The following is a 14,351-nucleotide window of genomic DNA, read 5'->3' as shown; positions in this document are numbered from 1 at the left end:
AAGAGGTAACTTGGTATAGTCTCAGGAGCCTGCTCTCCTGGGGTCATTCTCCTCTCCCAAAGCCAGGGTATGTACATATCATCCCATGACACTTCTCCCGCATGCCTGATCCTCTGAAATATTGCACTGTATGAATTGGATTAAAACAGAAAAACCACACATATGAGTCCAAACCAGGTTCTTGGTATCAGGTCCTCCAGCCTTGCCAGCTTCTCTCTCTGTTGCATTATGTAGGAGAGGAAGCTTGTTGCTCAACAACTGAGGATTTTACACATGCAAGAACAGTTGTCAAGACTTGGGAATATTCTAGCAAATGAGCAGGATTGGGATTGGCCTCTTGGGTCGGAAAGCCTGGACTGTAGAGAGCACCTGAGGGTCAGCATACATGAGAAATTTGTGTGAACGGTAGCCTGCTGGAGCATGCCACATAAAGAGAGCTTGAGGGATTGCAGACAAATATTTTTTCTGCTGATCTAGATGGGGACAGTGGGAGGGGTGAGGACTTCCCTGACTTCCTAATCAGGGATAGAACTGGGAAAAAAGGAAATGCTGTTGGAAAGTATTTCCTGGCCACACCAAGTAACTCAGTCACTTTCCATTTTGAAAGCTCATAAGTTCTTGTTGTTTGTGATATTTAGTACTTCCGAGCTTGTTCTCTCGGGTTCTGTTTTCCTGACTACCTTTGACTTGGTCTTGTCTTTGACCTCAGGGTTTTGTCCCTCTTTACCTAACCGAGTTCATCAGGTGTGGAAGTTCTGATTTGGTGACTACTGGAGATCTGTTGCACTGGTCACTTAGTTACATTGTGTGACTGATGACATAAGGTTTGACCTGTTCTTGGCTCTTAGTTTTCCTCTCTGTGGTAGGGTGACCTAATGATGAGAGAAGCTCCAGTGAGCTACGGACCCTTGATGACTCTGTTCTGTTCTTCAGCATAGAGGTACAAACTCGGGAGCTGAGTAGCCAAATCCGTTCTGGGGTATATGCCTATCTTGCTTCATTCCTGCCCTGCAGCAAGGACACCCTGGTTAAACGTGCTCGGAAACTTCACCTCTATGAACAGGTGGGTGACTTTGGAATGGAGCCCCTTGGCTTTAGGGCCCAGCAGAGAGGGTAACTGAGTCTTCACAGATGCCACCTCTGCTGTTGTAGTGCCCTTGTGCAATAGTGTGTCCTCAGTATAAGAAGTGATACAAAAACCAGTCTTAGACTATGTTCTGTTTTCTGCAGGGGGGGCGTCTAAAGGAGCCTCTCCAGAAGCTTAAGGAGGCCATTGGAAGGGCAATGCCAGAGCAGATGGCCAAGTACCAGGATGAGTGCCAGGCACACACACAAGCCAAGGTCGCCAAGTAAGTGTGTTCCATCGCTCTCACGGGACATCATCCTCTTGACTTTTCTCTTTCTTGTGTGTGTGTGTGTGTGTGTGTGTGTGTGTGTGTGTGTGTGTGTGTGTGTTTCATTATTACATTTGTGAATGAGACTCTTGGCTCTTCTGCAGCATTTGCACCTTTTCTTAGAAGCCCGGGGTCGGGATGGGCAAGTGGGGGAGGGGGGTGGTGGGTGGGAGAAAGTAGTTCTTTTGTGGCCGTGACCCTTAGGGTCCCACTGATTTTTTTTCCATGCTATAGGATGCTGGAAGAGGAGAAGGACAAGGAGCAGAGGGAGCGGATTTGCTCTGATGAGGAAGAAGATGAAGAAAAGGGGGGCAGGAGGATAATGGGACCCCGGAAGAAATTCCAATGGAATGATGAAATCAGGTGTGCCCAAACTGGGACCTTGCCTCATTGGAGGGTTTGTGGGGCCAGTGTCTGAGCATGTTCCCGTGTTTCTAATGAAGGTTAGAATCATTTACTTTAATCAGGGCTGCTGAAAGCACATAATTGAAACCTTGAAAGAAGGATTTGGGGTAGTTTGAAGTTTCTGACTTCTGCTTACTCCTCAGGGAGCTGCTCTGCCACGTGGTGAAGATAAAACTGGAGACCTACGATCTGGAGAGGAACAATAAGACCCAGTCTTGGGAGGACTATGTGAAGGCCTTTCTGGATGCCGAGGTCAAACCTCTCTGGCCCAAAGGCTGGATGCAGGCCAGGTGAGGGCCATGAGCAGCCAGTATGGTCAGTGTGGTGATGAGGTGGAGTGTTTTTGCCTTAAAGACATATATGAGTGCTTCTGTTGTGCCAGGCCAACACGGTCCCTTCCCTCAGGGAGTCACTGTCTAGCCGACTCAGCTCTGTTCCCACTAGAGGAGTTGGGGGCCATACTGGTTGCTGTGAATGGCTCTTACTCTTCCCTTGGAGAGCGAAGTTACCTATGGGGTTTTGGCTTTGTTATTCTTTGTCACACTTTAGTTTGGAGTTGGCTGCATGTTCTTCCCACGTCACTGTGCTCTTACCTGTTTTGAGATATTGGCTCTTGGTAGACGTAGAGAAGTAGTTTCATCTTGGAAACACGTTCCCGTTCTGAACAGAAGTCTCATTTGCAAGGAACAGGGCTGACTGATTATTGGAGTTAAGTGCTGAACGTCTGTGTTCTATAGCTTCCCATGAAAATGGACTCTGCAATACTTGGACAGGAAAGTTAGCTGGAGCTAGTACTCTGTTCTTTTTTTTTTAAATGGGAGAAAATACACTTTACATAAAATTCACCATCTTAACCATTTTTAGGTGCACAGTGCAGTGGTTTTAAATACGTTCACATTGTTTTTGCAGCCATCACTATCCATCTCCATAACTCTTTTCATCTTATAAAACTGAAAACTCTGTACCCATTGAACAATAACTCTGCATTCCCCCCCCCCCCGCCCAGATTCTGTGACCATCATTCTACTCTCTATGATTTAAAAAAAAATTTTTTTTTAATGTTTTTATTTATTTTTGAGACACAGACAGTGCATGAGCAGGGGAGAGGCAGAGAGCGAGAGGGAGACACAGAATCCGAAGCAGGCTCCAGGCTCTGAGCGGTCAGCCCAGAGCCTGATGTGGGGCTCGAACTCACGGACTGTGAGATCATGACCTGAGCTGAAGTTGGATGCTTAAATGACTGAGCCACCCAGGTGCCCCAACTTTCTGTCTATGATTTTGACTACTACGAGTACGTCCTATAAGTGCAGTCATACAAAATTTGTCTTTCTGTAACTGGCTTATTTCACTTAGTATAATATTTCCAAGAATTTGTTTGTATTACACATTACAGAATTTCTTTCCTTTTTAAGGCAGAATAAAATTCCATTGTATGTATAGATCACATTTTACTTATCCATTCATCCTAAGCTGATACTTAGGTTGCTTCCATGTTTTAGCTATTGTGAGCTATGCTATTATGAACTAGAGTGTACAAATATCTCTTCGACACCCTGCTCTCAGTTCTTCTGTGTATATGCCAAGAAGTGGAGTTGCTGGATCACATGGTAATTGTGTGTTTAATTTTGTCATTAATGTTAATGTATTTGAGAGAGTGTGAGTAGGGAAGGGGCAGAGAGAGAGGAAGAGAGAGAAGGTCTCAAGCATGCTCTGCGCTGCTGGTGGAGAACCCGACATGGGGCTCGAACCGACTGACTGCGAGATCATGACCTGAGCTGAAATCAAGAGTTGGACTCTTTTTTTTTTTTTTTTTTCAACGTTTATTTATTTTTGGGACAGAGAGAGACAGAGTGTGAACGGGGGAGGGGCAGAGAGAGAGGGAGACACAGAATCAGAAACAGGCTCCAGGCTCCGAGCCATCAGCCCAGAGCCCGACGCGGGGCTCGAACTCACCGACCGCGAGATCGTGACCTGGCTGAAGTCTGACGCTTAACCGACTGCGCCACCCAGGCGCCCCCAAGAGTTGGACTCTTAACCAACTGAGCTGCCCAGGTGCCCTTGTATGTTTAATTTTTGAGGAACCATCAATGTTTTCCATAGTGGTTTTATCATTTTGTATTTCCACCAATAGTTCATAGATGTTCCAATTTGTCTACATCCTTCCCAATACTTGACGTTTTCTGGGTTTTTGATAGTAGCCATTGTAATGGATGTGATGTGGTATCTCCCTATATATTTGATTTGAGTTTTCCTGGTGATTGGTGATGTTGAGCATCATTTAATATATAATATTGGGCCATTTATATCTTTTTTTAAGAGAAATGTTTAAGTCTTTTGCCCATTTTTTAATCAGGTTCTTTTATTGTTTTAGGAGTTCTTTTTGTATTCTGAATATTAATCCCTTAACAGATGTGATTTCCAAATATTTTCTCTTATTTTGTGAGTTGCCATTTTACTCTGTGGATAGTATCTTTTGATGCACACAAAAATTTTTTTTAATGTTTATTTGCTTGTTTTGAGAGAGAGAGTGTGAGTGGGGGAGAGGAGCAGAAGGGGGAGAGAGAGAGAGAGAGAGAGAGAGAGAGAGAGAGACAGGGGGAGAGAGAGAGAGAGAGAATGAATCCCAAGCAGGAGTCACACTCATTGTGGAGCCCAATGTGGGGCTCGGTCTCAGAACCGTGATATCATGACCTGAGTGGAAGTCAAGAGTCAGATGCTCAACCGACTGAGCCACCCAGATGCTCCTCAGTATGCAAAATTTTTAAATTTAATGAAGTCCAATTTGTGTACTTTTTGTTGCTTGTGTCTTTGATATCATATGTGAGATACCATTGTCAGATCCAGGGTCATGAAGCTGAGTTAATTTTTGTATATGGTGTTAAGGGTCCAACTTCATTTTTTTTTTTGCATGTGGATGTCCAGCTTTTTCAGCACCATCTGTTGAAAAGGTTGTGCTTTCCTCATCGGTCTTTGCACCTTTGTTGAAAAATCATTTGACCGTATATGTGAGGGCTTATTTCTGGGCTCTCTGTTCTCTTCCATTGGTTCATGTGTCTGCTTTTATGCCAGTTGCACATTGTTTGGATTACTGTAGCTTTGTAGTAAGTTTTGAAATCAAGAAGTGTGATTCTCCAGCTTTATTCTTTTTCAAGATTATTTTGACTGTTCAGGGTCCTTTGAAATTCCCTATAAATTTTAGGATGGGTTTTTCTACTTCTGCAAAAAAACAGTCATTGGGATTTTGCTAGGGATTGCATTGAATCTGTAGATTGCTTTGGGTAGTATTGATATTTTAGTAATATTAAGTCCAATCCATGGTGGGATGTGTTTCCATTTATTTCTGTCTTTAATTTCTTTTAGCAATATTTTGTCATTTTCATTGTGCAAGTCTCTTACGTGCCTAGTGAGGTTAATTCCTGGTTTTTGTTTTGTTTTCGGATGCTGTTGTGAATGGAATTATTTTTGTAATTTCTTTTTTAGATTGTTCATTTTTCGTGTACAGAAATGGAGCTGTTTTTTGTGTATGTTGATTTTATATCCTACTACTTTGCAAAATCTATTCTGAAAATTTTTTGGAATCTTTAGAGTTCTCTACATAAAAGATCATATCATCTGCAGAGATAAGCTTACTTCTTCCTTTCCAATTTGGATGCCTTTTGTTTCTCTTTCTTGCCTAACTGCTCTGGCTAGAACTCCTAGTACTACGTTAAATAGGAGTGGTGAAAGCAGGCATTCTTAACCTTGTTCGTGATCTCAGAGGAAACGCTTTTAGCCTTTCACCATTGACTATTATGTTCACTGGGGGTGGCAGCGGGGTTGGGTGGGATTTCATACATGGCTTTTATTATGTGGGGCTAGTTTTCTTCTATTCCTAGTTGAGTGTTTTTATCATGAAAGGGTGTTGAATTTTGTCCTGCGTCTTTTCTCCATCAATTGAGATGTTCACGTGGGGCTTTATTCCTTCATTCTGTTGATGGGGCGTGTCACACTGGTCAGTTTTCGTATATGGAACCACCCTTGCATTCCAGGCACAAATCTCACTTGGTCATGATGTATAATCTTCTTAAATCTGCTTCTGAATTCTCTTTACTAGTATTTTGTTGGGGAGTTTTGCATCGGTATTAATAGGGGATATTTGTCTGTAGTTTTCTTACAGTGTCTTTGCCTGGCTTTGGTATCAGGGTAACGCTGGCTTCATAGAATGAATTTGTATGTATTCCCTCTTCTTCAGTTTTGGAAAAGTTTGAGAAGGGTTGGTAGTGCTTAAAATACTTGGTAGAATCCACCCATGAAGCCATCAGGTCTGGGCCTTTCTTTTGTTGGGAGATTTTTGATCACAGACTCAGTCCCCTTGCTAGTTTAGCCCTAGTCAGAATTTTTATTTCTTTGGGAATTACTTGGTAGGTTTTGGGTTTCTAGGAATTTGTCCATTTTAAGTAGGTAATCCAGTTTGTTGGTGTGCAGTTATTCATAGCCTCTCTTACAGTCCTTTTTATTTGTAGAATCAGTAATGTCCCCACTTTCATTCCTGATTTTGGTAATTTGAGTCTTCTCTCATTTCTTAGCCCATTGAGCTAAAGATTTGTGCGTTGTGTTGATCTGATTTTTCTCTATTTATTCTCTGTTTTATTTATTTATGCTCTGATCTCCGGCGTTTGCTTCCTTCCTGTTGGCTTTAGGTTTAATTTGTTCTTTTACCAGTACCTTAAGTTGTAAAGTTAGGTTGTTGATTTGGGATTTTTCTTGTTTTTAAATGTTTATAGCTATAAGTACCCTCTTAACATCCTTTTGGGTGTGTCTGTAAGTTTTGGTATGTTGTATTTTCCTTTTCATCTGTCTTTCAAGTATTTTCTAATTTCCTTTGTGATTTTTTTCTTTGCTCCATTGACTGTTTAAAAAGTATGTTTTCTGATTTCCACAATTTTGTGAATTTGTCAGTTTTCCTTCTGTCGTTGATTTGTAGCTGTAGCCTCTTGTGGTCAGAGAAGATACTCTGTATAATGTCTATCTTTTTAAATGTCTTTAGACTTAATTTGTGGCCTGTGTCCTGGGAAGTGTGTCATGTACACTTGAGAAGAATATGTATTCTGTTGTGGGGTAGAGTGTTCTGTGTATGTCTGTTAGATCTAGCTGGTTTATATGTTAAGTCTTCTGTTGTCTTATTTGTCTTGTTTCTAGTTGTTCTATCCATTAGTGTGAGTGAGGTACTGAAGTCTCCAACTCTTAATGTAAAATTGTCTGCTTTTCCCTCTAGTTCTGTCAGTTTTTGCCTCAGTTGCAGGAGTGTTTATGAGTATTATATCTTCCTGCTGTATTGAGGTGTTTATTAGTACATAATGACCTTTTTTGTCTTGTAATGTTTCTTGATTTAAAGTCTCTCTTATCTGATGTCAGCACAGCCCTCCTTGCTCTCTCTGGTTACTCTTGGTGTGGAATATATTCTTCCACCTTTTCACCTTCAACTTGTTTTTGCCTTTGGATCTTAAGTGAGTTTCTTGTAGACAGCGTTGAGTTGTTTATCCATTCTGCTAATCTCAGTGTTTTGATTGGAAAGTTTGATCCATTTGTATTTAAAGTAATTAATGGAAGGAAGGGCTTGCGTCTATAAATTCAGTGACCTGTGAACTCTGCTCCCCTACAGTTCTGTCCTCACCCCTTTTGGTTGTTGATGTCACAAAATTACATTTTTATACATTATGTGCTCTAAAACATAAGCTGATAATTCTTAGAGATACATTAGTGTATTAAATTAGGTAGAAAACAAGATTTGGAGTTACAAACCAAAGTGATAGTAATGCTAGCTTTTATACTAATAATTACTTTTTTTCCTTAAAGTTTTAGTCTCTTAAGTCATGTAGAAAATAAAAAGCACAGTGACAAACCATTTTCATGAGAATACTAGCTGTTATAATTGCCCTTGTATTTCCATTTCTGAGATCCTTATTTCTTTGCATGGCTTTGAACTACTGTTGGTTGTTCTTTTATTTGACCTCACAGGGCGCCCTGGAGCATTTCCTTCAGGGCAGTTTAGTGCTCACGATTTTCTTCAGCTCTTATTCATCTGGGAGTACCTTTTTTTTTTTTTTTAAATATATATATATTTTAAAATCTTTATTTATTTTGAGAGAGAGAGAGAGCGTGCGCATAAGCAGGGGGAGGGGCAGAGAGAGAACAGGAGACAGAGAATCTCCAGCAGGCTCCATGGAGCCTGACGCAGGGCTCAATCTCGCGACTGTGAGATTGTGACCTGAGCTGAAATCAAGAGTTGGATGCTTAACCAACTGAGCCACGCAGGCATCCCCATCTGGGAGTATCTTAATATTTCTCCCACTTTTGAAGGACAGCTTTACTGGATTTGGATTCTGGTCTGACCTTCTCTTTTAGCACTTTGATGTTTATTTTTATTTTTAAGACAATGCGAGAGAGTGCAAGCAGCGGAGGGGCAGACAGAGGGAGACGCAGAATCTGAAGGGGCTCCAGGCTTTGAGCTGTCAGCCCAGAGTCCGACGCGGGGCTTGAACTCACGAACCGCGAGTTCATGACCTGAGCTGAAGTCGACGCTTGACCAACTGAGCCACTCAGGCCCCCTCTTTTAGCACTTTGAGTATATTAGCTCACTATCTTCTGGACTCCCAAGTTTATGATGAGAAATCTGTTGATAATTTAAATGATGATTTACTTCTCTCTATGGGTTTTGAAGATTCTGTCTTTGTGTTTTAAAAGTTCAGTTATAGGGGCACCTGGGTGGCTTAGTCGGTTAAGTGTCAACTCTTGATTTTGGCTCACATCGTGATCTCATGGTTCAGGACATTGAGCCCCCTCATAGGGCTCTGCACTGACATCATGGCTCTTGCTTGGGATTCTGTCTTTCCCTCTCTCTCTCTGCCCCTCCCCTGCTCATGCGCAGGCGCTCTTTCTCTCTCTTTCGAAATAAATAAAACTTTAGAAAAAAACGTTTGATTATATTGCTTTGTGTGGGGTTCATCTTGGAGTTTTTTGAGCTTCTTGGATTTTTATGTTCATCTCTTTCACCAGATTTTTGGAGTTTTTAGCCAGTTTTTGTCCACTATTCTCTCTGCCCTTTGCTCCCTCTTCTTCTTCTGGGACTTGTACAGTGTGTGGTGTGCGTTCTGCTCCAAGTGATGGTGTCCCACACGTCTCCTATGCCCTGTTCACTTTTCTTCAGTCTTTTTTCTCTCTGTTCCTCAGCCTTGGCGATTTCCATTGTCCTCTATTCAAATTTGTGGATTTTTTCTTCTGCCTGCTCACGTCTGTGTTTGAACATCTCCAGGGAATTTTTTATTTCAGTTATTACACTTTAAAGCTCCAAAATCTCTTTTTGATTTCTTTTTAGGTTTTCCATCTCTTTATTTCCATTTTGTTCACACATCCTTTTTTTAATTTCTTGGGAACATCCATCACCTCACATAGTAACAATTCTTCTTTTCTTTGACGAGAACTCTTATAAGATCAACTCGGCAACTTTCAAATTTACAATTCAGTATGGGTAACTGTGGTCACTGTTCTGTTTATTGATTTTATTTTTGTGAATGTTGTGGGTGGTCTCGGTGCCAGGGAGCAGCCTGCGGTGTGAACTTTCTTCCCAGGTCTTGGCCAAACCCTTCCTTGGACTTGTATAGTCACTTTCTCATTTTTCCCCATATATGCAGTTGTTTTGAATGTTCTGGTTTTTAATGTCTGTCTCCTAAAAGTGGGAAAGTGAATAAGTGAAGCGGGGACAAAGGGCACTGGTTTTTCAAATCCCCTGGAAGTCACCTCAGCCAGAGGGGCAGGGGCGTGCAACAATGGTTGGTAGAAGGGGACAGCAGTGGCTGCCCACCTCTTTGCACCTCTGTGATGAAAAGCAGCAATTAGCAGCCAAAGCAGAGATTTCGCCGTTAGTTGAAGGACAGGGTCCTTTTTGCCTGCCCTACTTCCCGCAAGCTGCGTGCAAGCTGCTGCAGAACATGTGTATACCTCCCTGCCGTGGTGCTGGGGTCAGGAGGCTGCATCTGTGCTAAGGGCTGAAATTGACAGCAGTTTACCCTCCAGGCCTCTCCCGTCCCCCCCCCCCACCCCCAGCCCCCCATGGTAAGCCTTCAACACACTCTAGCGCGGTAATCCTTCAACACACTCTAGCGTTCCCAAATAGTTCCTTTAGACAGATTGTATTATTAGTGCAGTTGCTGTCCAGGAGGGTGGGCAGTTTCTGGTTCTTCCTACTCCACCATCTTCCCAGAGTTCAAGTCATGGAACTTCCTCTCCTTGTCTCTGTACCTTCTTTAGGTGGAATTGCTCTTCTCTCTTTACAGATTGAATTTCTTTCTTTTCTTTTTTTTTTTTTTTTTTTTAATGTTTATTTTTGAGAGAGCGTGTGCATATGCAGGGAAGGGGCAGAGAGAGGAAGACAAAGGATCCTAAGTGGGGTTTGTGCGCTGACAGCAGAGAGCCTGATGTGGGCCTTGAACTTACAAGCCAAGGTCACTCATGATCCATAAAGTCTGATGCTTAACCTACTGAGCCACCTAGGCATCCCTGTGAAAGTGCGTAGGGAGGGTCACAAAGAAAATTTTGTTGTGTTTTCCTGGCAAAAGACATGCTGTGGGTCACTCCACATTTGACCTTTGGAAGGGGTAAGAATCAGCAGTAAGGAAAGCACTGCTGTCTCTAGGGGAAAAATCCTATGAGAAATATTGGGGCAGAGCCATAGCTTTTTTGGGTCACTCCTAGACTCTTCGCTTTTGAATGGCCAGTGCGGCTACTTTAGATTCTCTCACTAGGAATCCAGCTCACCAGTCCACTGATATTTAAGGCGTAATAGCCACTGAGTACCAGGGGTGGTAGGAAAGCTCTAGAAGAAGAGTGCCTGCTTTCAGGGAGCTTGCGCAAACCATCCAGTGTTCTCTATTTCAGGACTCTGTTTAAGGAGAGCAGACGAGGCCATGGGCACCTGACATCAATCCTGTGAGTCCGTGTTTTCTCTTCCCAGGACTACTATTATTTTCATCTCCTTTGTGGATCTCCTCTAAACCTTTTCTGTGTTCATTCCTTTTACTAGGGCCAAGAAGAAAGTAATGGCATCATCCAAAATCAAGATGAAGGTGAGTCAGCCTGCTCTGGTCATGTACCATTCTCCATCCTCCAGCCATGCACGTGAAACCTGTCAGTTGACCATAGCAACTCGTCGAGCTTTGCTGGACTGGGAGGCAACTCTCCAGGATGGCATTCTTGAGGTTATACCAAGAGGCAGCCTGCCCCACTACAGGTGCCTGAGGTTGGCAGGGTAGAGACCTGAGCTGGGCCACATAATATCTTCCTGCCTTAGTTCTAAGAGATCATACCCACCTGGCCAGTTCCTGGGGGTGGTGGTGAGATTTAAGTGAGGTCTCCCGACCGCCCTCCGAGGAGTGAAAAGCCCCTGCAGATGCTCAGGTCTTGCAGCGTGGTGGTAGATTTTTCATGGAAGAACACTGCCAGCTAAGTGGTGAGCCTGGAGGAAGCTGGCTTTGTTGCATTTGCTTGGCAGAGATGGAGGGAAGTACAGTGGGTAGAGAGCAGAGACCGAGAACCATCTCAGGCATTGCAGAAACCTCTCAGTGTAGTAAAAATTGCTATTGTGCCAAAATTTTTACCAGTTGCTGCGCCCTTAACACACCTAGTCCATGGGAGTAAGCTGTGCTGATTCTGTATTCCTAAGTATCTGTTGAGCTCCTTCGGTGTCTCAGACACACGGCAATAAGCACTCAGGATGTGGCATTAATGAGGTAGACCCTGTTCCTGCTCCCGTGACAGGACTTTTCCTTTGCGCCCAGCTGAAGAGACAGGTGCTAGAGAAGATCAGGGAGGAAAGGAAAGCTAATTCAAGGCAATTCTCATGCCATGCCTCATTTTCTGAGTGCAGCTGGGAGCACTCTGAGACCATGTGAGGCCAACAGGGAGAGAACATCTCTTGCTCAAGTGTTACACTTTTTCAGAAACAGAATAAGAGTTTCTTTGTGGATGGATGTGTACTTAACAAGAAAGCATGCTTGGTAAGCCAGTCCCAGCCAGCCAGACATGAGCCAGAGAGGGCGAAGGGGTAGCAGCATTTTCAAGTGCAAGCAGGCATGGCAGCTACTCTGCTCCTCCCCTGTTTTGTGACCGTGCAGGAAAGCCTGGGTTTTGGGGGCCTGTGGTACTCTTAGATTTGCATCCTCACCACAGGGCCAGCGTTGGCATCTTTGGACATTTCTAACCATTGGAATTTCTACTTTCCTTTAGGAATCCTCTTCTAAGCCTGACAAAAAGGTTTCCGTCCCATCAGGTCAGATTGGTGGCCCCCTGGCTTTGCCTTCAGAACACGCGGGAGGAGGCCTGAGCATTGGGGCCACAAACAGGGAGCTCTCATCCCAGGCATCTGGCAGCCTTGCTAATCCTGCTCCTATCAACCTCGAGGACTCCTTGGATGGAGACTTGATCCGTAATTCAGCCTCCTCATTGGAGGTTGTGTCCAAGGAACTGGCTGTGCTGAATAGCAGAGCAGGTGGGAGCTCTGAGTTCACATTGCCTGCACCCTCGAAAGCACCCGCAGAGAAGATCGTAGGCGCCGTATGTACAGACGAGAAGAGGAACTTTCCGAAGCCCAACCCTTCCGCCCCATCGCCTTCTAGTTCTCTGCAGTCTCCCCTCAATTTTCTAGCTGAACAGGCTTTGGCACTGGGGCAGTCCTCTCAGGAGAAAAAAACGGAGAGTTCTGGCTACAAAGAGCTGTCCTGTCAGGCTGCGCTCAGCAAGGGCCTGCCGGAAGCACACCAGTCCAAAGCAAAGCACCACGGCTTGCCACGGACGTCTCACACACCCCAGGCGGCAGCTCCTGTGCCCGGCCCCCAGGTGAAAGTGTTTCACGCGGGTGCTCAACAGCAGAAGAGCTTCACCCCCCCAGCTTCTTTTGTCAATAAGCTCCAGGGCCCAAAGCCTTCCTCCCCACAGTGCCATCGTTCCCTCCTCCAGCTTGTGAAGACAGCAACCAAAGGCCAGAGCTTCCATCCCTCCACGCCGGCCTCGTCAGGAGGCCCCCCGGTCTCCAGCAGCACCTCTCATAAGACCCCAGCCTCATCCTCCACTGCCCCGAGCCATCCAGCAAAACAGCACTCCGCTGGCTCTTCAGGGCCGTCTTACAAGAATAGTCCCTTTGCCAGCTCTGTCTCTAAACATGGGGTTTCTTCTGGCAGCAGCTCTTCCTCTGGAGGAACACCAGTCCAGACCTCTACTTCCGGGAACCTGCTCCCCGGCGTACAGCCTCCCTCCGCAGGACAGTCTGCCAGCAGACCCGTCCCAGCCTCTGCAGTGAAAAAACCACCTGTTTCCCAAAAGCTGACCCTGGTGGCCCCTCCGGGTGGTCCAAATGGAGACTCCAGTGGTGGGACCCAGGGAGTGGCAAAGCTACTGACCTCCTCCCTGAAGTCCAGCGCAGTTAGCAGCATGACATCGTCTACCTCCTTGCCAGTGAGTGTCCTGGCACAGCAGTCCGCCCCTCGTGGGTCTTGTGGACAGGGCCGCTTGCCTTGCCCTGGTCGGAGAGAGAGATCCGACACTGAAGGTCAGGTAGGAATAGTGAGCCCGGAAACTGGAAGGAGGCCTGGGCTTCCTGTTTGTAGGTTTTTGCTTTTCTAGTGGTAGGAATCCCGGGAGAGCTGGAAACTTCTCCTGAGGACGAGCAGAGGGAAAGGACTGGTTTGCCAGAGGTGCTATGATCCTGGGTGGCACAGAATGAGCCACAAAACTCCTTTCACATTTCATAGCCTCCTATTTGTCTATCTCTCAAAACAAGTAAATGAAAATGGCGTCATCTCTCAGCTCATCAGTTTTGTGGAGATGTTCATGCCCCAGGAAATCAGTAACTTGTAAGAGTGATTCCCTTTTGGTTGGATTTTAAAGGACTCTGCAGGTCAGATAAAGGCAGTTTGACAGAGTCCAATGGTTGATGAGGCTTGCCGGTAGGTAATTACAGGAAGTTTGGGTGCAGGCTGGGGAAATGAGAGAACAATTGTTTTCATGTTTCCAACATAGAAAATGACTCTGTTGTTACAAAGACAAAACTATAGAAAGGTATGTACAGCAGGATCTCACCTACCTCTACCCTGGCACCACCCCTGCAAGGTAGCTGTGTTCCTTAGTTTCCAGGGTTTTCCCATCTCTTTATAAAGACAAAGGTCAAAACATACAAATATGTATGTGTGTGTATGTTTAATGTACATAAATACGAACACACTGGTGTTTGTGTGTACCTACATCTGTGGATGTTTGGGTAAGATGGTCTTCCTTTCTTACACAAAGGAGTAATTTATACTTGGTTTTTTAAATTTTTTTTTTTTAACGTTTATTTTTGAGACATAGAGCATGAGTGGGGGAGGGTCAGAGAGAGAGGGAGACACAGAATCCGAAACAGGCTCCAGGCTCTGCACTGTCAGCACAGAGCCCGATGCGGGGCTCGAACTCACAAACTGTGAGATCATGACCTGAGCCGAAGTCGGACGCTTAACCGACTGAGCCACCCAGGCACCCCTATACTTG

The 14,351-nt window shown here is 44.7% G+C and overlaps 1 protein-coding gene across 7 annotated transcripts in view; it reads left to right on the top strand.

Moving 5' to 3' along the window:
- The window catches only part of UBN1 (ubinuclein 1), a 38,928-nt gene that overhangs the window by 19,014 nt on the left and 5,563 nt on the right, over positions 1-14,351 (top strand). For 2 of the 7 annotated variants that reach the window (XM_047087425.1, XM_047087422.1), the window contains exons 9-15: positions 934-1,063; positions 1,231-1,349; positions 1,629-1,757; positions 1,943-2,089; positions 10,713-10,763; positions 10,858-10,900; positions 12,060-13,283. In XM_047087425.1, the coding sequence (XP_046943381.1) occupies positions 934-1,063; positions 1,231-1,349; positions 1,629-1,757; positions 1,943-2,089; positions 10,713-10,763; positions 10,858-10,900; positions 12,060-13,283 (1,843 nt within the window). Of the gene's footprint in view, positions 1-933; positions 1,064-1,230; positions 1,350-1,628; positions 1,758-1,942; positions 2,090-10,712; positions 10,764-10,857; positions 10,901-12,059; positions 13,383-14,351 lie in introns of all 7 variants that reach the window. The other 5 variants (XM_047087424.1, XM_047087423.1, XM_047087420.1 and 2 more) reach the window with 3 other exon arrangements.

Source organism: Lynx rufus, unplaced genomic scaffold (assembly GCF_022079265.1).
Source record: "Lynx rufus isolate CCGP_SWC_20201006 ecotype Redwood Valley unplaced genomic scaffold, mLynRuf1.p SCAF_23, whole genome shotgun sequence".
NCBI lineage: Eukaryota > Metazoa > Chordata > Mammalia > Carnivora > Felidae > Lynx > Lynx rufus.
Note: the sequence above shows the minus strand (reverse complement) of the source record. Positions and strands in the feature narration are given on the sequence as shown.